The sequence below is a fragment of the Xyrauchen texanus genome, chromosome 22, assembly GCF_025860055.1.
Source record: "Xyrauchen texanus isolate HMW12.3.18 chromosome 22, RBS_HiC_50CHRs, whole genome shotgun sequence".
NCBI classification, from domain to species: Eukaryota; Metazoa; Chordata; class Actinopteri; order Cypriniformes; family Catostomidae; genus Xyrauchen; species Xyrauchen texanus.
The window spans coordinates 5,073,866-5,094,126 of record NC_068297.1 but is presented as its reverse complement, the minus strand read 5'-3'; the positions used below and the strand labels follow the sequence as shown (position 1 = coordinate 5,094,126).

The following is a 20,261-nucleotide window of genomic DNA, read 5'->3' as shown; positions in this document are numbered from 1 at the left end:
TTACAAATATATATATTTTCAACTTAATATTATTTATTAAAATATTAATTCAGTAACATCAATACAAATTACTTTGGTTAATTTAATGTTAATGATGCATCTTCTCTTTGCGTAATTGTAGTTTCCTTGGTTTAGCACGATTTAAGTACTTCTAAAAACACTCAATATTTACTTATATTAACTGTAATGTAATGAGTTATTTAAAACACTGATTTGTTGGAGTAATCATGTTTGGTATAACACAAAGATCACTATTGACTTGAGCATCTACAAATCTCTCTGCAAATTTGCATTACCAAGCTACAAAAACACCTGCAGAATAAGGTGTTGCCTTACAAAGTATGGCATACAAATGTACATATAAATCAGAAATAGTTGATGACAGATTTTCTTAAAGTGAAAAATGGGATGGTAAAAAGACGTACGGTTAAAATGTTGCCATTTAAATTTTATTATAACATTGACAAATAATTCCTGCATACTACTTTGCAACTACTGTATTTATCTTGAATACAAAGACAGAGCTTTTCTATGGGAAACCAAGAAATCAGAACAAGTCAAATATACAATAAACCACTATTTCTACTTATAAAGATCATCATAATTACTGTAAAATCATACAATCTTTATATAAGTATTCATATCTTTATTTCCAGTTTAGAAATTGTGAAAGTGTTTAGTTACCAATGTTCCTGGGAATACAGTGAAGATGTCCGTGTATATAGTTGCCAAGCGGAACACTCTCTGACATCACAAGACATTTTAAACATCTCTGGATTGAACTCAGGACATACATTTCTCCTAACAGTCCCCATTGTCAATCCTCTTCCAGAAAAACTGGAAAAAAATTAAATTACTTGTGGCAAGATATACAAATCAAACCATCTACATCTGCCCAGGTTTTGTTTGCTAAAACCATCAGATGGTTCCGTGTCCTCTGTTTGCAGGCTCAGGGGTTCACATGTTGTTAAATCCTTTCATGTTGCCAGTAGCTCCTTGCTGAAACTGTCTCATCATGGACTGAAGTCCGGGCATGCCACCTTTCATGAAAAAAAATATAGGTATTTTCAAGACCCACTTTAACAAACGCAATTCCTACTGAATAGTTGTAACACATCTATGCAGAACTTCCAATTAAAAATGCTCCAATATAGTTCTACTGCAATTCTTTGCATTCATGTAATATTATTCACTTAAAACTTTATGATCTGAAAGATGCGGCAAGCATGGAATAACACAAATATATAGGAAACAAGAAGCTGAGAGTGTGCTTTGTTTAATGCAATATACAGCTACATAAGCAAGCAGTTGTTATCGAGTATGTCATTTTGCTACCGTTGCATCATGCAATAACAACAAAGTAAAATTAGACAGTACAGTCCATGTTCAAGTCAAAAATAAAGCATGTTAGTTAGGGTGTCAAGAGAGCTCATACCCATGTGATGAAGTACTCTGGGATCCATCATTTTAGCCATCTGCTGGTTCAATTTCGCCATCTGTGATGGGTTGACGTTCTTGGACATGTCCCCTCCTTGAAAACAACCAAACCATGAGTCTCTCATTTTAAATGTGTCATGAGTCAAGTCAAGTCAATTTTATCTGTATAGCGCCTTTCACAACACACATCATTTCAAAGCAGCTTTACAGAAGATCAGGCATTAACAGACGATAAAACTGTAATGTTTATGAGTCATCATTGTGTAATTAGATAAAATAAGATTGTGAATTGTGTTTAAAAATATGTAATTAAATAATAATTTTATTTATAACTCCATTGAGCAAGCCTAAGGCGACTGTGGCAAGGAACACAAAACTCCATAAGATGTTTAATGGGAGAAAAATAACCTTGGGAGAAACCAGGCTCACTGTGGGGGCCAGTTCCCCTCTGACTAACATCATGAATATAATGCCAATATTACTTATGTATAATGCAAGTCCTGGTTTAAAATGATTAAACTAAGTAAGTGTTAAGGGACAGTGTTTAAACATAGATTTTGTATGAACTGTAAGATGAATGAATGATGTCTTTGAAGTCGATCCTATATTAACTGCAGAAGGTCACATAGAAGCAATTGTCCTTGTTAACTGGCTGATGAAGGCTTTTGTTGGCAATTGATAGTCTATGTATTCCATTTCAAGATCGTAGTCCATCAATAGACTGAGGTGATGCAGGCAGAGATCAGTGAGGTGCATCGCAGTTCAACCTGGCTGGTCATTTCGGTGAGGTTCGGTGTGGTCCATTACAACTCCAAGGTTCAGGCAATGGCATATGAAGTATCCCATGTCTTATGGTTGAAGTTGGCATCAGTTCATCCTCTGAAGTCCATCATAATAGATTGAAGTGATGTTTGGCTGGCACCGGCTGCATTTAGTTATCATCACACAGCGACACGTAGCAGTGAAGTCCAACACGAATCAGGAATGGAGCTGGATCCAGCCGGTTCTGGTGACCTAAGGATAGGAGTCCTGAGGTTGGGACAGGGAAACCAATAAAATAATATAAGCATAGATGCCATTCAATTTATTGTAGAGATATAGATCATGATCAATGTTTCTGGTTCCGGCAGACCAAACTGAAGCAGCCTAATTGTGGGTTGATGGATAAATTAGGTGTATGCCTGGCTAAATAGAGGAGTCTTTAGTTTAGACTTAAACTGTGCGAGTATGTCTGCATCTCGAACAGTGTTAGGGAGACTATTCCATAGTTTAACAGCAAATATGAAAAGCATCTACCTCCTTTTGTGGATTTTGATATTCTAGGAACTATTAACAGGCCAGAATTTTGTGATCATAATGAAAGTGATAGAATATGGCATGGTAGAAGATCACTTGAATTCTGTGGAGCTAGACCAGTCAAAGCTTTGTATGTAGTTAACAGAATTTTTTAATTAATACAGAATTGAACAGGTAGACAATGTAACAATGATAAAATGGGGATAAAATATGATCATATTTCTTGGTTCTTGTTAGCCCTGTGGCTGCTGTATTTTGAACCAATTGAAGTTTATTTATTGAGCTTGCTGGACATCCTCCCAGTAATGCATTGCAATAATCTAGTCTTGAGGTCATGAACGCATGGATTAGTTTTTCGGCATCAGCAACCGAGAGCATGTGCCGTAATTTAGCAATATTTCTTAGGTAGAAGAATGCTGTTCTACAAACATTGGTAATTTGATTTTCCAAGGAGAGATTGGTATCAAATATAGCACCTAAGTTCTTCGCTGTCAAAGATGATGTAACAGTACATCTATCGAGAGTCAAATTATATATTAGTGGCTTATTTTTAGAGGTTTTTGGTCCAATAATTAGTACCTCTGCTTTGTCGGAATTGAGTAGAAGGACATTTCTGGCCATCCAATCTTTATTTCATTGATACATTCTGCTAATTTTGAGAATTGTGAAATCTCATGCGGTTTTGAAGAAATATAAAGTTGGGTATTGTCAGCATAGCAGTGGAAACGATTCCTGATAATATCTCCCAGGGGAAGCATACACAAGGATAAATTCAGAGGCCCTAAATCTGATCCCTGTGGCACTCCATGCTTTTGTTTGGTTTGACAATTCCTCATTTACATAGACAAAGTGGTGGTGGTCTGCTAAATAGGACCTAAACCATGCTAATGCAACTCCACAACATAATTCTGTTGCCGCGATCAGATGATAAAAGCAAGTAATTTGTAACTCTAATAAGTGCAGTATCTGAACTGTGATGAGGCCTAAATCCTGACTGAAATAACATTTTCTAGTATTTTCGACATAAACGGGAGATTTGAAACCAGTCTATAATTAGCCAGTTCTCCAGGATTCTTAATAAGCTGTTTGATAACTGCCATTTTAAAGTTTCTTGGGACATGTCCTAAGGATAGCGAGGAGTTAATAATATTACAGAAGAGGTTCTGAAATTACAGGAGATACCTCTTTTACAAGCTTAGTTGGTATTGGATCTAACAAACATGTTGTGGTTTTTGATGTTTCGATAAGTTTTGTTAGCTCTTCATGACCTATGACAGCGAAGGATTGAAGTTGCACGTGAGAAAAAATATGAGACACTGTTTTCTGAGGTACTATGACAGATGATTGCATAATTCCATGCAATTTATTTCGGATTATTTCAATTTTATCTGTAAAGAAATGTATGAAGCCATTACTTGTAATATCTGATACTTTTGAGGCTATATTCCTAACCAATTTAACCACAGTACTGAATAAACACCTAGGATCGTTGTGGTTATTATGAGTTTACTAAAATATGCTGACCTGGCAGCATTTAGTGCCTGTCTGTAGCTACAGACACTATCTTTCCATGCACCACAAAATACTTCTAATTTTGTATTCTTCCACATGTGCTCCGAGCTGCTCTCTTGAGAGCATGAGTGTGATCATTGTACCATGGTGCAGGGCTTATTTCATTAATCGAAGGGGGCAAAACTATCAAGAGTGCTAGAGAAGACTGCATTTATATTTTTTGTTATTTCATTAAGTTCTTCTAGGCTTTGGGGTTTATTGAGTGTATGAGATAGATCTGGAAGATTATTAGTGAAGCTATCTTTAGTTGTCGAAAGAATAGTTCTACCTGAACAATAGCGTGGTGTAGATTGAGTAACATTAGCTGATCGCAGCATACAAGAGACGAGGTAATGATCCGAGATGTCATCGCTCTGCGGCAGAATTTCTATATTATCAAAATCAATTCCATATGATAGAATCTAGCGTATGACTATGGCAATGAGTTGGTCCTGTTACATTTTGTCTGACTCTTTGAAGAGAGTTGAGAATATCAATAAATGCTAATCCCAATGTGTCATTTTCATTATCTATGTGAATGTTGAAGTCCCCAATAAATAAAGCTCTATCTACAGTAACTACAAGAAAAAATTAGCAAATTCACCAAGGCAATCAGAATAAGGCCTGGGGATCAATATACTGTAGCAAGGGTAAAAGACGAAATCGTTTTTTTACTTTTATCTGACGATGTCACATTAAGCATTATTAGTTCAAAAGACTTACATTTATATCCTGTCCTCTGAGTAACACCAAAAACTTCACTGTAAATTGTAACAACACCTCCTCCTCGACCCTTCAGGCGAGGCTCAAGTTTATAACATTAACCTGGGGGAGTAGATTAATTTAAACTAATATATTCATCAGGTTTAAGCCAGGTTTCAGTCAAACAGAGCACATCCAATATATGATCTTTAATCATTTCATTAACAATTAGTGCTTTGGTGGAAAGATATCTAATGTTTAGTAGCCCTATTTTTGTATAATGTTTAAATTGGGGCAGTGGTGGCTCAGTGGTTGAGGCTCTGGGTTACTGACCAGAAGGTCGGGGGTTCAAGCCCCAGCACCACCAAGATGCCACTGTTGTGTCCTTGAGCAAGGCACCTAACTCCAGGTTGCTCCAGGGGGATTGTCCCTGTAAGTCGCTTTGGATTAAAGCGTCTGCCAAATGCATAAATGTAAATTGAAATTGTTTTTTTTTTTTTTTCAAGTTTGACCTTAATCAAATTATTTAGTCAGGGTTTTGTGGTTGGTCGTTCAGGGAACAGACACAGTCTCTATGAGATATCTAGGTAATACTGTATCTATGTGTTGTATTTTATGTGACCTGTGTGACATCTCAAGGCAGCTAGCAGACGTTCGGATTAACCAGTTTGTCTGCTTCCTGACCTGGGCCCCAGTTAGTCAAATACTATCATTATTAAGACTAAGAGCCAAATTACTAGAAAGGAGAGCAGCACCTTCCCTGGAAAGTGGAGTCTGTAGTCTCTTTTTAGCAGGTCAGCTCTACCCCAAAATCTCTTCCAATTGTCTATATATCCTATTCTATTCTCCAGACACCACTCAGACATCCAGCCATTCAGTGACACTAATCTATTATAAACCTCCTCACCACGACAAGCAGGGAGGGGACCAGAGCAAATTACAGTGTCTGACATTGTTTTTGCAAATTCACACACCTCTTTAACATTATATTAAGTGATCTCTGACTGGCGAAGCCGGACATCGGTAGTGCCGACATGAATAACAATTTTAGAAAATCTACATTTAGCATTAGCCAGCACTTGTACATTTTATGTCAGACGCTCTGGCACCCAAAATGCAATGAACAATAGTGGCTGGAGTCTCTATTTCCACGTTCCTTACAATAGAATCACCAATAGGCCACCAAGGGCTCTTTCAAAATGATTCTCAGTGGGTGCATCACTGAGTGGGGAGAATCGATTGGAAACCCTAACAGGAACGGGAGACTGGTGTCGCTTTGCTGAGCGGCAACTGCCCTGCTGTGGGGGCTCTACAGCCGGAACCAAAGTGTGTGTTGCTCTCTGTACTACTCGCATCCGAAACAGTATATACTGGCTTCTCTTTCTCACTGACCTCGACTAGTGTTCAGATGCGTGTCTCTAACTCATTATCCTTCTCCGTCAGCTTGACTAATTCCTTACATTTATCACATGTGAATCCCTCACTGCTGACGGAGGAGGCTATTGTAAACATGTGACATGCAATGCAGGAATAAATAACATGAGCGGATGCCATGACTTACCGCAAATTGTTTGTTGTTGTTGGATGTTCCTGAACGGTGAGGGTTTGAGATAGATGTGAATCCCTCATGCAAATGTTTGTTGTTGTTGGTTGGTCTTGATAAGCGGTGCTTTGAGAGCGAAGCAATAATCCGTGTAACACAGAGGAGAAAAATGGGTGCGCGCTAAAAAATGCACAGTTTAATCACAGCAGATCCAGGAGGAATATGCGCACAGTTGAATCGCGATAAGAGAATAATGCCGGGGTATAAACGATGCTAAAAAAAACTAGCAGGCTACAAACACAGACTCTAGCTAGGTGTCAGCAGCACAGGTAAAATACACGCAGATGAAACCTGAAACACGCGGTAAAATTACAAAAGATGAAACGATGAACGTATGAGAATAAGAATAAGCAATGCTAAGCAGGCTGCAAACACAAACACTCACGCAGCATGACGTCAGCAACAGGAAGTCCAGTTGACCAATCTAATTACTGTCATGAAACTAAAACAATTTGAAAGAATCATCTTCATGAGTTTTTTGCCTTTAAAATTAAACAACAAACAAAAACAACCTTTAAACAAGCCTTTAATTCCTCCCATCTTCTTGACCATCTGGGCAAACTTTGTGTACTGGGTGAGTAACTCCTGTACATCCCTGGTAGCCACTCCAGATCCACGGGCCACTCGCTGGATGCGGTTAGGTTGCTTACCGAAGAGCTTAGCACCATCTTTGTTGTCGAGTTCTGTGATGAGAAACCACAATAACTTGGACCCTCAGAAAAAATGCCTGAAAATGTCCAATTAAGAAAACACATTTATGTCTATACTTTGTCAGTAGGAAATAAGGCACGTACCCTGGTAATTCATACTATCCATTATTGTCATGAGTTTCTTTAGTCTGGCCATAGACTCCTGCTCATTGCCTTTGCTCATGAAATCTGTTCCAAAGCCTGGGATCATGCCCTGAAATCATACAAAGAAATACAGATATAAACTATGCTAAAATAACGACCTAGTACAGGGGTCAGGAACCTTTTTTTTACGAAGGAGCCAATTCTAAAATTTTTAGTTAATGCATTTTTTCAAAAGAGCCATACCACAATCTAATAATTTACTATTTTCAAAAACAAAGTTTTTCAATAAAATAAAAAAAGTTTATATTGCCCATACACTACTCAAAAACAAACATACAAAAATTAATAGGTAACATGTTGCAATATGGAATTGAGTACACGTTTTTGTGCAGGTCTCCATAAAATTACTTCATTTTACAAATGTTCATGAAAAGTATAGCTTCCCTTTTGGGCTGGGAGATATGTAAAAAAAACATTTTAATGATAATGGCATAAAATATCACGATATCCAATATATATGGTTAACCCACAAGGTCGGTGAATATTTTTGCTTTGTTGATTTTACTTTAAAAATGTATTTATTGAAACACGAAAAACTTAAAAACATTTCTAAATTCAAATTGCACTTTAAACGAAACAAACAATTAAAATAACGAAGTGATTAAAAAATCTTATAAATAACAACCTCCCCAAATCCAAACATTTACAGTCTCCAACGGCCACATTTGCCATCACACAAATATCAAAACGTGGCAACAGGTGAAAAATTACTAACAGCATACAAATGAAGAACTAAAACAAATTATAAATGTAGAGATACTTATAATAATAATCATAATAAATAAGCCTAATAAGTTCCCTTGTGTTCCCAAAAAATGCTGCCAAATGTGTTTGTAATACAGCTTATGCTAGCTAAAGAAAAGAAAATGGAATAAAATTTTAGGTTCAGGGTGAACGTGTCTTATATTACTTTATGATTTAATCACTTTTTCTTGGTTTCTTTAATACAAAGATACCTGTATACATTACTGAACCTGCAGAGTTGCGTTCCCAATACGTAAGAGTGAACTGTTCAATGGAAATAAAGCAAACAAAACTCACGGCACCTCATGAGATGATCTGAGATTATTTTCAGCATTCTAATAGATTACATTATTCTTCCAAACAGTTTTCAGTTGAATGAAACAGAGAAAAAGGAGTGATAACTCTCACATGCACGTGTTCCAAGAGACAGGGACCCGTTGTACGCCAAACAGCGAATCAGAAATAGAATCACGTTTTGTCAAATACGCATCTTTGTGATTTCTTGTAATATATCACTCCTATAAATCTTAAAGGTCACCTTCCACAGTGGCTGGTACATCAGCAAAATACTCTGCATGAAAAATCTGCATTTGGCAGGTGTTCATTTCAAACCTTGTTCACCAGAAGTAGGCTGTACGACAAATCATTTTCTTTACAAAAGGAAATCAAAACCTGGAAATCAAAAAAACCTTGTAATCGCACCAACACTTTCTGCTGGAAAGTTATCTCTAGAAATGTTTAAAAAAATCATGTGTTGGTGAATGGTGAGACACCAGGCGAGCCACTGGATTTTTCACAAAGAGCCACTTGTGGCTCATGAGACATAGGTTCCCGACCCCTGACCTATATCATGATCTAAAATTGACATCTTTTCAGCTAGGTTTACTTTACCATGATCTGACTAAAAGGTCCCATCTTCATGATGTTTTGAAACTGTTCATACATATCTCTGAGTGTGAACTGACCTAAGATAAAAGGTAATGACAATTATATATAGTTTATATGTCATTTCTTTACACAAAAAGATACAAGATAAGAATCACTATTTTATTTTAAGAATGTGAAATGTCTGGATAACAGTAGAAATAATTATTTTTTTCAGCTTTTATTACTTTCGTCACATTTCCAGTGGGTCAGAAGTTTACATACAATTTGTTAGTATTTGGTAGCATTGCCTTTAAATTGTTTAACTTGGGTCAAACAATTTGGGTTGCCTTCCACAAGCTTCTCACAATAAGTTGCTGGAATTTTGGCCCATTCCTCCAGACAGAACTGGTTTGAGTCAGGTTTACAGGCCTCCTTGCTTGCACAAGTTTTTTCAGTTCTGCCCAAAAATGTTCTATTGAGGTCAGGGCTTTGTGATGGCCTCTCCAATACATTGACTTTGTTGTCCTAAAGCCATATTGCCACAACTTTGGAGGTATGCTTGGGATCATTGTCCATTTGGAAGACCCATTTGCAACCGAGCTTTAACTTCATGGCTGATATCTTGAGTTGTTGCTTCAATATATCCACATAATAATTTTTTATGTCGGATTTGGAGCAATGGCTTCTTCCTTGCTGAGCAGCCTTTCAGGTTATGTCGATATAGGACTTGTTTTACTGTGGATATAGATACCTGTCAACCTGATTCCTCCAGCATATTAACAATGTCTTTTGCTGTTGTTCTGGGATTGATTTACACTTTTCGCACCAAAACATGTTCATCTCTAGGAAACAGAATGCGTCTCCTTCCTGAGCGGTTTGATGGCTGCGTGGTGCCATGGTGTTTATACTTAGTACTATTGTTTGTACAAATGAACGTGGTATTTGGAAATTGCTCCCAAGGATGAAACAGACTTGTGGAGGTCCACATTGTTTTTTCTCAGGTCTTGGCTGATTTATTTTGATTTTCCCATGATATCAAGCAAAGAGGTACTGTGTTTGAAGGTAGGCCTTAAAATTCATCCACACCTTCAATTGACTCCAATTAGCCTATCAGAAGCTAATTGGCTAATAGTCTAAAGGATTGACATCATTTTCTGGAATTTTACAAGCTGCTTAAAAGGCACAGTTAACTTAGTGACTGTAAACTTCAGACCCACTGGAATTGTGATATAGTCAATTCAAACATTTATAGAAAATATGTCTCACCATGTTTGAGCTTGTCAATTATCTCCTCATTGTCATCAAGTTTTAGTTCGTTCACTTTGTCAATCAGTCCCTCAATGTCTCCCATGCCTAGATGAAGAAAATTATGTTTCTTTTTACATATACATGACAAAAATATTAAAATTATTAAAACTGAAACAAAACTGGTATCATATCTAAATTGAAAAATTATGATTGTAATTGATATCATTTATATTCATGATTTAAGCAACAATGTAAATTTGTATGGCTTCCCTCAAACAATTCAAACCTCCAACAACCCGGCATGGACTGCCAAAAAACTATTTTGTAGTAAATAACTATAAGTAAGCCATTTGTAGGTTATTTCTCTCAAAAACTGTAAACACAGTGTCTCTGTGGCACTATAGATATTCCTCTGTTGATTTTGAGAGACCCATCTCATGAGACACAATATTTATTCAATTTTCACTCAACAAATTTTGTGAGTTGAGGCCAGGACTATCTGTTTGTTTGATCAATGGAAAGCTGGGGTGTATTCAGAAAGCTGTTTTGAAAACAATGTTTATTTTTACCAATTCTGTTTGGTGCCGCTAGTGGCACCAAAACTACACAATTCAGCTTTAAATGTCTGTGTTAAAAGCTTTCATCTGAAGGCTTTAAAACTGAAGTGTGTAATTTCTGCACCAGTAGTGCCACTGAACGAAATTACAAACCCCCCCCAGGTTTCGAAAAAATTCACCAACAAATGGCTTACTTGCAGTTGTCTTTGCATATTAAGCTGGGATGGGAGAAAGTATTTTAACTAGGGCTGTCAATCGATTCAATTAATTACATATGATGATGATCAATTAATCACAATTAATTGCATATAAAAACATTTGCTAAGAAAGCCACTCAAATCACAATATATGATCATCAAATAATTATAAATGTAATATTGTAAAAAAATTATTCAGAAAACTTGTTGCAGTAGACGAGTATAGCATTGATAAACAAAAATGTGACTTTAAAAGGCAATGTTTATTTCCATATTATTGAACATAATCCTATCATTGGCCTACAGTCCACAGCAATCCATTTGGCAACAGAATTCAGAATTCAATAACACAGCGTTTTTTGGGTACCATATCAAGTTAATTGTAGTTTGAAACTTAGAAAAACACATCTTGAGATCCATGCATTTGGAATTACACTCCGTCCTGCTGTGTATGAATGAAAGAATGTGTTCTCATCTAGTGCTTCGTTAGTGTCAGGCAAGCCTGAGTGTGGTTTGTTTTCTATACAGCTGCGCTTTGCCTATACAGCTGGTGTTTCGCTTACTGCCCCCTGCTGAAAACAGGTGGTACCTCAAGCTTGCATTGCTCTGATTGTAGGAATATTCCATATTACGGTCTGGGGACATGATTAATTACGTTAATTTGTCTAACCTGTTGTTTGTAAAAAAAAAATCAAATCGCACTGAATTAATGTGTTAAATCGACAACACTAATTTTAACACCAAAACATTTTCACACTTCAGCTTTAAATAAACAGCAACTGAGCATTCTTACCGAGCAGTTTGCTTATGAAAGGCTGAGTCTTGAAAGGTTCAAAGTCATCAATGTGTTCGCCTGTACCGATAAAAATTATGGGACTCTTTGTGGCCGCCACACTGTAAAACATAAAACTCATGTCAGTTGCTGCATTTAATAGGCTAACTAAAATATTTGATTTTAAACTGAAATCTGTGAAGTGTGTACTTACGCACTGAGTGCTCCACCACCCTTGGCATGGCCATCCAGTTTGGTGACGATAACAGAAGCCACGTCTACCTTGTCCTTGAAGGCCTTGGCCTGAGCCTCACAAGCCTGACCGATGGAAGCATCCATCACGTACACTATGTTGTCTGGTTGCTGTGGGAACAATTAATAATAGCCATCAAACATCATACTTTACATCAAGAGCAAATCAAAGCTTTCAATTCAATATGGTGGAATGCTTTTACATTGCACTTTCTTTATTCTTTCCTGATTCCTGCTTGACATGCTACTATTCAAATGCAGAAAATCATTTACTTACCACAGCATTTGACACTTGAAGCATTTCTTCAAAGAGTGTGTCTTCCTGTTTATGTCTACCGCTAGTGTCAACTATGATTATTTCAAAGTTTTCTGACTTGAATTTTTCCACACCCTCTGAAGCGATGATCACAGGATCCATTTCTGTGTAACTTAATTCACACAAAAAAACACATAGATCAATGTTTAGGTTTTGTGAGTAGGACGTCTACAGCAGTAACTATGGGGACTGTGAAAAACAATAATGTTTCTTATTATTTTATTACCTCCCATAAAAGGGTATTCTGGCTTTTGTTGCATTTTGCTTGAGTTGGTCAAAGGCACCTTTAAAAACAAAAAAGCCATTTTTACTTCCCTTCTGGAGAACAGGCTATTACTCTAGTACAAATACAATAGAAACGATTGGCATTACCTGCCCTAAATGTGTCTGCACAAATCAAACATGTTTTCCATCCTTTTCTCTGGTAGTAGTATGCCAGCTAAGGTGACATAAAAAGAGAATCTCAGTTTGAACCTAAATATTTAAATCCTTTTCAAGCTTCCAACTCGTATGATTAGCTGTAAATAAGGTAAAAGGTATATCATCTCTATGCAGATCACAAAGAACTGCTCACCTTAGAACATGTTGTGGTTTTCCCACTGCCCTGAAGTCCAACAAACATGATAACATTGTTCCTGCACTTTGTAGGAGTCCAGGCTTTAACTCCTGGATCCACCAGCTAAAATGAAAGCACTCAGTCTTTATCTTCTAGAATAATTTCAAAAATCATTGGCCTGTCAAATCTGTAACACCCAACAAAAGTCTACTGAAAGTTAATCATTATGCAGAGATTTTAAATGCTTAATTAGTTTACTACTTCTTTTTTTTTAAGAGAAAGATATGAATGGTAACCCATTATTTACCTTGACAAGCTCTTTGAAAACAGCATGCTGGATCATTCTTCTCTTGTTTAGCCCAGAAGCCATCTCCTCCAGGTCAATGGCTGCCCTGAGATTAATAGAGTGGTTATAAAGGTGTTATAGAGCAAATAGCACATATACAGATTAATGAGGTATTTAAATGACCAAAACTCATAGTACTCACTTGACATTCTCTCTAAGCTGCTTTACCAACTTGATGTTTACGTCAGCTTCCAGCAGGGCAGCACAGACATCTTTAAGCATAGCATTTAATACCTATGGAAGATTGTAAATATATCAACATGTGAAAATTTATATATATATAAATTGGCCATAACGATTTCGGAATGCTCAAAAAGCCCAAATAGTTAGGCTGGAATCATTTTCATACCTCTTCATTGATGATGGTGGCATTGCTGAGAGACCTCAGAGCTGAGGTTATTTTCCTCCCCAGATCAGCTAAAACCATGTTTATGGTTAAAGAGCAGTCAACCTGCAACAGGGGATTATGGTTAATTCAGGTTACAAAACTAAAAAAGGCAGACAGTTCTTATAGATCATCATCTTCCTGTTACCGTGGTAACGACTAGGACTTTGGTGATGACATTCAAAGAGGGTTTCTGAGAGGGTGTTTAATCTACTTTATCTTTCCTTACTTGTTAAAAGAATTAGGCTTATCCAATGTGGTGGGGTTTCCCCAAAAAAACACTTCCCGCTACAGCTTAACCACAAGACTTCAGTGGAACCAGCCCAATGGTATTTGATTGAAACACTCCTAAAAATAGCACGCACACACAAAAAACAAACAAACAAACAAAAACAAGAGGAACTAAATTTATTTACATGTAAGTACACTTTGGCGATATGATTAAACTAGCCATGACTGACTGGTTAAACCTGGATCATTTTGAGCCAAGGATCGAATAGAGAAAGCTGGTCAATATGAAAATAAAAATGTTAGCGCACTTAATCGTTATCATAACATCTTTTTTAAATAGTGACGATGAGTTAAAGCTCTATGATGAAACCAGGGCTTCACGTATCAGGATTTTAAAACCCTGTTAACGTGGTCGGTAAAAACTAAAGACGACGATTCAAACTGTTAAATATGTGAATTATTGAGCCATAGATATTTTTCGGTCAAATATTACCTTTAACTCGCAGCAGCTGTTTTCCTTACTGGAAAAGCGACTACAAACGTCATCTAACACACAACTTCCCGTAACGTCATTATACTTCCGGGTTAAAATGTGAGCGGTTCCTTTTTGTAAATACAAATATAAAATGTATTTTCACCCATTGTTCATTAGATTTGAGCGCAGTATTAACATAAAATGGTATAAATATATATATGCATTATTTTTATTAGAGATCACGAGGCCTATGCAAATATTAAGGTAGAATAGCAATGGACAGGGTTATTACAAATCCAACATAATATATTGTTGAATTTTTACATTTAACAGTCTTTGAAAACTACAAAATACGATTCAACTGTAAAAATTGTGTTAACTTCACCGCATGTAACAGTTCACTTTGTTGATTTCCAATTTAAGTTCGGTGTTCTACCTTAAAATATGATCGCACTCAGACAGGCTCCTCCCACTATCAAGGATACAAGAGCCCCATGTGGTTCATACGTGTGTATCAAATCTTGGACTGTGTTTGACATATGATAGGTGTTAAGAGCTTGAATCAATGAATTTTAGCGATGCCAGAAATGAAATTCTGCAGGTGTTGTCCAAAACGGAAAGACAGGATCTTCCAAAGTTACTCGAATGGTTGAAAACATCTGGTAATTAATTCATTATTATAAAATTCCTTTTGGTCATGTGAAAGATTTAAACATTTGTTTTTGTATTGATCCAGTAATGCAAAGTGCTTATTTAAGCGCTTTGCTGAATAGTTTGTTTGGATTAACTATGTCTGTCTTTGCCAAACGTTATTTAGTTAAAGGGATAGTTCACCCAAAAATGAAAATGGTCTCATTGTTTACTCCCCCTTGTCCCAGATGTGTATGGCTTTCTTTCTTCTGCAGAATACAATTGAAGATTTTATTTTTTTTTAAATACACTGGCGGCCCAAAGTTTGGAATAATGTACAGATTTTGCTCTTATGGAAAGAAATTGGTACTTTTATTCACCAAAGTGGCATTCAACTGATTTCAGTGTAGTCAGGATATTAATAATATGAACATTTACTATTACAGTTTGAAAAACTATTTCTGTACTTCTTAAACTGCTTTGCAGATCTTTGGCAATTCTAGCTGTCAGTTTGTCCAGATAATCAGGTGACATTTCACCCCACACTTCCTGTAGCACTTGCCATAGATGTGGCTGTCTTGTCGAGCACTTCTCACACACCTTACAGTCTAGCTGATCCCACAAAAGCTCAATGGGGTTAAGATCCATAACACTCTTTTCCAATTATCTGTTGTCCAATGTCTGTGTTTCTTTGCCCACTCTAATCTTTTTGTTTTTGTTTGTCTGTTTCAAAAGTGGTGTTTTCTTTGCAATTCTTCCCATAAGGTCTTGTCTTTACGGTTGTACATTAAACTGGTGTTAAGCGGGAAGAATTCAATGAAGCTGTCAGCTGAGGACATGTGAGGCGTCTATTTCTCAAACTAGAGACTCTGATGTACTTCTCCTCTTGTTTAGTTGTACATCTGGCCTTTCACATCTCTTTCTGTCCTTCAGTTTTTGGCAATTTCAAGCACTGTATAGCCTTCATTCCTCAAAACAATGATTGACTGATGAGTTTCTAGCGAACACTGTTCTTTTTTTGCTATTTTTGACTTAATGTTGACCTTAAGACATGTCAATCTATTGCATACTGTGGCAACTAAAAAACAAACCCAAAGACTATGTTTAGCTTAATTTAATGAACCAAATAGCTTTCAGCTGTGTTTGATATAATGGCAAGTGATTATCTAGTACCAAATTAGCAATTTAGCATGATTACTCAAGGTGTTGGAGTGATGGCTGCTGGAAATGGGGCCTGTCTAGATTTGATCAAAAATGATTTTTCAAATAGTGATGGTGCTGTTTTTTACATCGGTAATGTCCTAACTCCTGACTAGACTTTGTGACCAGTTGAATGCCACTATGCTGAATTGAAATACCAATTTCCTTCCGAAACAGCAAAATCTGTACATTATACCAAACTTTTGGCCACCAGTGTATCTCAACTCTGTATGACCAGAACTTTGAAGCTCCAAAATGCACATAAAGGCAGCATACAATTAATTCGTATGATTACATTCATGTCTTCTGAAGCGATCTAATTGGTTTTGGGTGAGAACAGACCAAAATGTAACTCCTTTTTCACTGTACATCTTGCTGTTAATTTCTGAAGGTAAAACTATTTTAAGCTCGAGTACAATTGCTAGTGCTTGACACATGCGCAGAGTGCTAGATGGTGCTGAGAAGTGTAATCGAGCTTGAAATCATGATCGCCAAGGAGAATGCTGATGTCAAGATCTTTAGTGAAAAAGAAGTTTGATTTGTCCATAATCAACTGGATAGCTTCAGAAGACATTGATTCAACCACTGGAGTCGTATGGATTGCTTATATGCCACCTTAATATGCTTTCTGGTGCTTCATAGTTCTGTTAATTATTCACTTGTTTTGTATGGACCGTACAGAGCTGAGATATTCTTCTAAAATTTTTTGTTTGTGTTCAGCAACAGAAAGTGTGGCATACAGTAAATGATGAGTGTTCATTTTTGGGTGAAATATTTATTTGAGCCATTTGACTATTCTACTTTTTCACGTACACTTTCAGATGATCTGGACGATTGTTTGGTGGACAACCAACACGTTATTCTTCAAAGTATTGCAGAGGACTTAAGGGCTTGCCTGCCACTGGAAGCTGTGGTTCCCTCAGAGACCATGGCTATCCAGAAGGTTTGTATTATATCTCAGGCATGCTAGACTTTCAGTATTTCACTTAGATGGCTGAATTTCATATTTCAAATTGTAGACTCATCAGAAACCTCATCCCACTGTGCATGTGGATGCATTTTTGTATGATGAAGAAACAGTTGATTCACTGTGTGAAGAGGGAAAGATGAGTCGCAACTACTGCCTCAGTTGTGGATCACACAGAACAGCACTATTGGGTAAGTGCTTGCATGTAACTTGTGCAACTGCATAAATAGTCTTTTTTTTTTTTCAATGATAAAGAGCTGTCATAAGACTCATCTTGTCTTGCAGATTTTATCTCTCATTCGTTCTCCATCTCGGAGCTCCAGTTTCTGTTCCAGAAAATTCTTCCTGATCTCACAGGACAACTAGTGGTGGATGTGGGTTCTAGACTAGGAGCTGTGCTATATGGGGTAAAATCCTGATGATTGTTTGTTCAACTGATCTTTATATAAAACACTTTTATTACAAGCCGCTTAAGTATGCTTTCAATGTGAACAACCCCCTGTGGAGCAACCAAGGGTTTACATGCCTTGCCCAAGAGCATAGTAGTAGTTACTCATGGATCACCCTTGCAGGGTTTGAACCTAGAACCTTTATTCACAGTCCAGATATTTAACCACTAGGTTATAACACCCCCATCAATGTTTTGACAGTTAAGCAATATATAACATTTGAGAGGCTGTATATAATACAAACGTTAAGCAAATTAAGTATTATCCTCTCCTAGGAGTTATAGTCCTAGTCTCTGGCATTTAAACAAAGTTAATAGAAATAGTTTACCCAAAAATGAAAATTCTCTCATAATTTACTTGCCTTTATGGCATCCCAGATGTGTATAACTTTATATTGCAGAACACAATTAAGATTTTTCGAAGAATATCTCAGTTCTGTAGGTCCATGCAATGCAAGTGAATAGTGCACATCGAAGCTCCAAAAAGCACATAAAGGTATCATAAAAGTAATCCATAAGACTCCAGTGACTTTTAATGGGATCAAATTGGTTTTAGGTGAAAACAGACCAAATTGTAACTTATTTTTCACTGTAAATCTTGCCATTGCAGTCTCTAGGCATGATAATGATTTCAACATCGATTACACCTCCTAGTGCTAGGAAGAGTAATCGAGCTTGAAATCATGATTACCAAAGTGACCACTGATGTTAAGATTATGGTCGCCTCTGAAAAATGTATATTTTTTTCACTCATCAGGGTTACCTCTACAGTGCAGCATCTCAGCTCGTGGGGGTTGAAATAAGTTCGGAGTTCATCAAGCTTCAAACAATGGTCATGGAGAAATATGGCTTCAGTGACAGAGTTCAGGTCATATAGGATAACTTTTATATACTTTTATGGTCATCTTGTAAGGTTTGTCTGGATTTTATATTTATAGAGATGTTCAATGTGCCCCATTTAGGTGATTCATGCAGATGTCCGCTCTCAGGCTGCCTTATTGCAGAATGCAGATGTTCTAATCATGAACAATGTGTTTGAATACTTCATGGAACCAAGTGATCAAATACAGTAAGTGTCATGTGAGAAAGTTAAACCATGACTGCAACCTTATTTCACAATAGATAAAGGTTTACATAAAATTATCCAGTAAATCCAGCATATTTAGAGTTTTCATATTCAATTTGTTTTTCTTGTATCTTTTTCAGAGCATGGCAATTTATTAGTCAAAATTTTCGAAAGAAAGGTGCACTGTTGGTTACTGTTCCACGCATTCAAGAGGCTCTTGCTTCACTTGAAGAAACAGTTGTAAGAAGCTTTTCTCTGGCTCTAATACTAATTAATTTATCTCCAGTTGTGGTTGGCAGTGTAATTAAATACTTCAGCAATGTATCAACATTTTATGTGTAGATTCTAATGTTCTTTTTTTTTTTTTCTCTTTCTTAGTCCCTGGAGATGTTAACGCTCAGCCAGTGGATAGAGGAAGTGCCACTTGACTACTCTATCTATCTAAAAAATGATACAGACCCAGATTCTCTCAAGCAAATCCATCTTTACAGGGTACTTTGTCCTTCTTAACAAAGAGCTATGGACTATTTGACAAGGGAACCAATGAATTTGATTAGCCTCACTGAGGTTTTTCTTGATGCAAGTAGATTTGAGTAAACAAACAGTTTTCCCGGGGGCCTGGGTAGCTCAATGAGTATTGACGTTGACTACCACCCCTGGATTCACAAGTTTGAATCCAGGGTGTGCTGAGTGACTCCAGCCAGGTCTCCTATGCAACCAAATTGGCCCGGTTACTAGGGAGGGTAGAGTCATATGGGGTAACCTCCACCTGGTCGCTATAAAGTGTGGTTCTCTCTCTCGGTGGGGCGCGTGGTGAGTTGTGCGTGGATGCCGCGGAGAATAGCGTGAAGCCTCCACATGCACTTTGTCTCCACAGTAATGTGCTCAACAAACCATGTGTTAAGATGTGCGGATTGATGGTCTCAGACACGGAGGGGGAGGGGGAGGGGGAGGGGTGGGGGGGAGAATTAATTTCCTGTTCAAGTTAAAAATTGTGAAGATACATTTTTCTACTTTTTACAGTTCTGAACAAGTTTATGTAATTATTAGCCATTATTGTCAAGAGGAAAACCCTCTCACTGTGATACAAATTTCAATAAAGTTCTGCTTGCTTTTCCAATGTTGTTCAGAAGTTACATTACTGATATCATTGATACTTAATAAAAATGTTGTCTTTATGTATTAAGTGCTCTCTTTGGTTTTGCATTTTGTTCTAGAGCATTATTGTCTTCCACTCTTTCTGATGAAACGGGAAGTATGGGAGGGAACACTGCATGCTGTTGTTTTTTTTTTTAATAGCCTGAGGCAGCACATAGGGGTACATTATGTAATATCTTTGGGGTTAATTCTGCCTTGTGCATAAGCCAAACTCAACCAATACTCTAGTGAAGTTTTGTGTTAGAACGTTGTATAAAATGTTAGGATTCAACATTTTTCCTGAATTTATTTTCTGTAAAGCAAGAGAAATCGACTCAACTTTTAATATTTTGTCAGGGTTTTTTTCTTTTCTTTTTCTAATGCCTAGGAATTTCTGATGTTTTTAAATACATTTGTAAACTCT

The 20,261-nt window shown here is 36.9% G+C and overlaps 2 protein-coding genes across 2 annotated transcripts; one reads left to right on the top strand and one right to left on the bottom strand.

The window, feature by feature from the left end:
- Nucleotides 1-109: 109 nt before the first annotated feature.
- On the bottom strand, nt 110-14,510 carry LOC127662661 (signal recognition particle 54 kDa protein-like). Its single transcript, XM_052153950.1, has 17 exons — nt 14,408-14,510; nt 13,913-14,031; nt 13,648-13,749; nt 13,441-13,532; nt 13,260-13,344; nt 12,971-13,075; nt 12,769-12,835; nt 12,623-12,680; nt 12,358-12,508; nt 12,043-12,191; nt 11,850-11,950; nt 10,321-10,407; nt 9,079-9,152; nt 7,384-7,492; nt 7,102-7,272; nt 1,436-1,531; nt 110-1,040 (listed from the first exon to the last, which is right to left on the bottom strand). The coding sequence occupies exons 3-17, from the start codon at nt 13,723-13,725 to the stop codon at nt 958-960; spliced, it is 1,506 nt and encodes a 501-aa protein (XP_052009910.1). The 5' UTR covers nt 13,726-13,749; nt 13,913-14,031; nt 14,408-14,510; the 3' UTR covers nt 110-957.
- A 399-nt stretch (nt 14,511-14,909) lies between these two features.
- On the top strand, nt 14,910-19,629 carry zgc:109986 (uncharacterized protein LOC553566 homolog). The gene is made up of 8 exons (XM_052154265.1): nt 14,910-15,051; nt 17,041-17,162; nt 17,239-17,377; nt 17,472-17,593; nt 18,392-18,502; nt 18,597-18,703; nt 18,841-18,940; nt 19,079-19,629. The coding sequence occupies exons 1-8, from the start codon at nt 14,955-14,957 to the stop codon at nt 19,208-19,210; spliced, it is 930 nt and encodes a 309-aa protein (XP_052010225.1). The 5' UTR covers nt 14,910-14,954; the 3' UTR covers nt 19,211-19,629.
- Nucleotides 19,630-20,261: the final 632 nt, after the last annotated feature.